At 51.6% G+C, this 3,890-nt stretch overlaps 1 protein-coding gene across 2 annotated transcripts in view; it reads right to left on the minus strand.

The window, feature by feature from the left end:
• DUSP3 (dual specificity phosphatase 3) overlaps nucleotides 1-3,890 on the minus strand; it is a 14,312-nt gene that overhangs the window by 7,426 nt on the left and 2,996 nt on the right. For both annotated transcript variants that reach the window (XM_011940055.1, XM_011940054.1), the window contains exon 2: nucleotides 2,622-2,848. In XM_011940055.1, the coding sequence (XP_011795445.1) occupies nucleotides 2,622-2,848 (227 nt within the window). The remainder of the gene's footprint in view (nucleotides 1-2,621; nucleotides 2,849-3,890) is intronic.

A 3,890-nucleotide genomic window follows, 5' to 3' on the forward strand; every position in this document is an offset into this window, starting at 1 on the left:
AAAGGCAAGAAATGTTGGGCATTGATTTTTGGATGTGTTACAATCTCTAGCATACACCATGTGCTCAATAAATATTTCCTGACTAGCTGAGTGAATTATTACCTACTAACACCTCCATAAGGGCATTGTTTGGCAAGGAATCTGCTAGCCCAGAGTCCAACAGAGTCTCTTCTGCTCCCATCACCCTACCTCCAAAACACCACTCTATTTCCTCAACGCCTTCCAAAGCAGGAAGCAGGAGTCCTCCACTTTCTTGCCCATTCACCCTCTGGCCTGTATGCCCAAAATATTCAGAACGGGGCTTCCCCTGCCCCACCCTAGGAATGAGACCCTCTGCAGAGCAGCCACCTCACCATCTAAAACATACTCTGCATGCCCAGTGCACACAGAGCCTACTGGGAAAGGGGCCAGTTCAACCTCCCATTCCTCTAAGCTCAGCCCAGATACCACCTCCTCCATGAAGCCTCCCTTGGTTTTCCCAGCTGGAAGTGACTGCTTGCTCTTGAGCATCCTCAGCCATCCCACCCAGCTCTCAGTGATGGGTCCCTGGCCCCACACCGTCGGAGGCCAGCATGTTTCTGTTGACTCACTTGGCCACTCATTCTTAGAAGCATTTATACTTGGCACTAGAGCCCATGGAATTCTTCATCACTTGCTCATGAATCATTTGTGGTGTACCTACTATGTGCTAAGGAGACAGACAAGGAACAAAGTGGACCCCGCCTGAGGGCAGGCTTCATGGAAGAGAGGACACCATGCCAAGGACGAGGTGGAGTTTGCCAGAGGACCGGGTAGGGAGAGGCAGAGAGAACTTTCCAGACTGAAGACCTAGCACACCTGGACTGAGACAGGAGGTCAAAAACAGAGAATGTTCCTAGGTTTTGGGAAGAGGAAACAAAGTCAGAGAGCTTGAAATTCCCTGAGTGAACGACCAACTGATCTTACATGAGAACAAAATCCTTCCCCTTCACCCAGCCTATGTCTACACAGGGTGAGGAGCTCAGTGCAGCTGGAGTGGAGGGGGTGGGCAGGGTGGGGGGTGACAGTGACCGAGAAGGACCAGAAGGGGCCTGTCAGAAACGTCTGCAGATACTCCCACAGTAAAGCTTCTCTCTGAGCCCCGAGCGTGCGCTGTCCAGTGGTCTAGAAAATTGTGTTTACTGGAAATAATTCAGACGGTGAGGCTGCTGGGCCCAAGAATCATCAGAGTAGTAGAGCCAAGGCTGCTCACACCTCATGGGGGTCCCCTCCGCTGCGAGGGTTTGGGGTGGGGAGGGAGGAAGAGGCTAAGGGAGGAGCTGAGAGAAAGAGCTAAAAGCAGAAAGGGAGAAAGGGCAAGTGGCCCAGCCTGCTCAGCTGATGTCTGCTTTGTGGCCTTCTAGGGTTTCTTGCTGTAATGCCTTGGTGACTGCCAGCACCTTGGTAGTTCTCCTTCAGTCTTACCTTATCTTTGGGGGCTGCAGGAAGTGTTTTTTAAGTGGCTGGAAGATTTGGCCGGGGGGGCTGTGGTTTGCTGACTGCCAACCTAAGCCGACCACAGCTACCCCTTTTCCCCTTGCCAGGCAGTCACGTGAATCTCTAGCCAATGAGATGTGAGGGGAATTTCTGGGAAATGCTTTACTTGTTCTTAAAAAAAGAGAGAGACCAGGCATGGTGGCACGGGCTTGTAGTCCCAGCTATTCAGGAGGCTGAGGTGAGAGGATTGCTTGAGGCCAGGAGTTGGAGACCAGTCTAGAAAACATAGCAAGACCCTGTCTCTTTAAAAAAAAGAGAAAGTGGCTGGATGCGGTGGCTCATGCCTGTAATCCCAGCACTTTGGGAGGCTGAGGTGGGCGGATCATCTGAGGTCAGGAGTTCCAGACGAGCCTGACCAACATGGTGAAACCCCATCTCTACTACAAATACAAAATTAGCCGGGTGTGGTGGCGCATGCCTGTAATCCCAGCTACTCAAGAGGCTGAGGCAGGAGAATCACTTGCACCCAGGAGGTGGAGGTTGTGATGAGCCAAGATCGCGCCATTGCACTCCAGCCTGGGCAACAAGAGTGTGACTCCGTCTCAGAAAAAAAAAAAGAGAGAGAGAGAGATTGAGAGAGAAAAGGTGGGAAGAGATGGCTGCAGTGCCTCATCTGCTGTACTCTGTCCTATTTGGATGTGGTGACCGGATCCCATCTTGGGACCACGATGGGAGCACCCAACACTGAGGTGGCAGAAGAGAGAAAGGGAAAGGGCCTGGTCCAGATGCCACCACGGAACTGCTGAATCCACCAGCCCCCATGCTCCTTCACCTCAGGACTTCCTGCCATGCACATTAACACATTAACACATCTTCCTCATCGTTACAGCTGTTTGCATGGGGGATGTGTAAGCAACTGGAAACCAACCTCCAGCCAAAGTGCAGTCAAATGCAAGGACCCTGGGGCTGCCATGGTGTGAATGAGCTGCACATCCTGTGACAGACAGGCAGCCAGGTGAGCAGAGAGAGACCTACAGCTCTGTCATTCACCCCAGAAGATGGGAAACAAGGAGGTTTCCAAGAAGAGACCTGTTGTGGGCCTGTTTTCCAGAGGGACAGTCCAGTCAAAGCTGCCTTCCATCTTTTCCTGGCGGGAGGTCCCTTACCATTCTTTTGAGCCAAAGCCTGGTCGATGAAGTCAGCAGCCCTTTCAAAGTAAGCGCTGAGGTTGAACTCCTGTGTGTCGTTGGCCTTGATGCCCAGGTATGTGATGCCGGAGTCCTTGTAGAAGTTGGCATTGGTGTTGACGTGCATGAAGGACCTGCCCTCAGCCGCGTTCAGAACATGGGTGATGCCTAGTTTCTGCAGCTTGGGGATATCCTGAGCCACAGACCTGGACGGGAGACAATGGTGGGGATGATTAACCAACCAAATGGCAGCCCCAAGGGGAGGAAGATGAAGAAGGATTTAAACCTCTTGGCAAAGCAAGGAACCTCTCCATGCTCTGGCCCCTGCCGGCTTCTCCTGCCTCAACTTATGACCACCTCCCTGACTCTGGCCATATCGAATTGCCAGCAGCTTCCCCAAATAGACTGGTGGTTTCATAGCCATGCTGTTCCCTCTGGAATGCTCTTTCCCACCTTTTCTGGAGAAATGCTCCTCTCATCTTTCACACCCTCTGCAGTGTTTGTCTCCCCTCCATTCCATTTGGCCCCATGCTCCCTCAGCTGTGGTGGGGGTGTACATAGCCAACTGGTTACAAATGGGCTCTGGAACCAGACTAACTGGGTCTACACCCAGCCCAGGTACTAGCCAGGCAACCTTAAGAAGCCATTTAACCTTTCTGTGCCTCAGTTTCCCTCTCTGTAAAATGGAGATAACAGTGCCTTCTCCCTGAGGTTGTTATGAGTATTAAATGGGCTATTCCGTTGACAGAGCCGGACATGGTAGTGAGCACTATGATTCTAATGCTTGATTGTGCTTCCGTGTTTAGACATCCAGGCTTTGAGCTCCTTGAGAGAGGAACCATGTCTGCTTTAAGTCTGTTTCCCCACCATCTGCTATAGTACCTGCCACATAGTAGGTGCTGAATAAACAAGCGGTGAATGAGTACAGGAAAATAAATTTGTCATGCGCCAGGCAGCCCCCTCCCTGCCCCCTAGAGGGATCCTACCTACCACATTCCACTAGCTACGTTTCCAAAACTCTTTTGGGTGATTTAGTACTTGGGGAGTAAGTGGCCCCAACAGAACTATGGGAGGTTACAAAATAATTGATCTAAGGCTGGGTGCGGTGGCTCACACTTGTAATCCCAGCACTCTGGGAGGCCAAGGCAGGTGGATCACCTGAGGTCGGGAGTTCGGGACCAGCCTGGCCAACATGGTGAAACCCTGTTTCTACTAAAAATACACAAATTAGCCAGGTGTGGTGGTACA

Source organism: Colobus angolensis, unplaced genomic scaffold (genome assembly GCF_000951035.1).
Source record: "Colobus angolensis palliatus isolate OR3802 unplaced genomic scaffold, Cang.pa_1.0 Scaffold187, whole genome shotgun sequence".
In the NCBI taxonomy this organism is placed as follows: Eukaryota; Metazoa; Chordata; class Mammalia; order Primates; family Cercopithecidae; genus Colobus; species Colobus angolensis.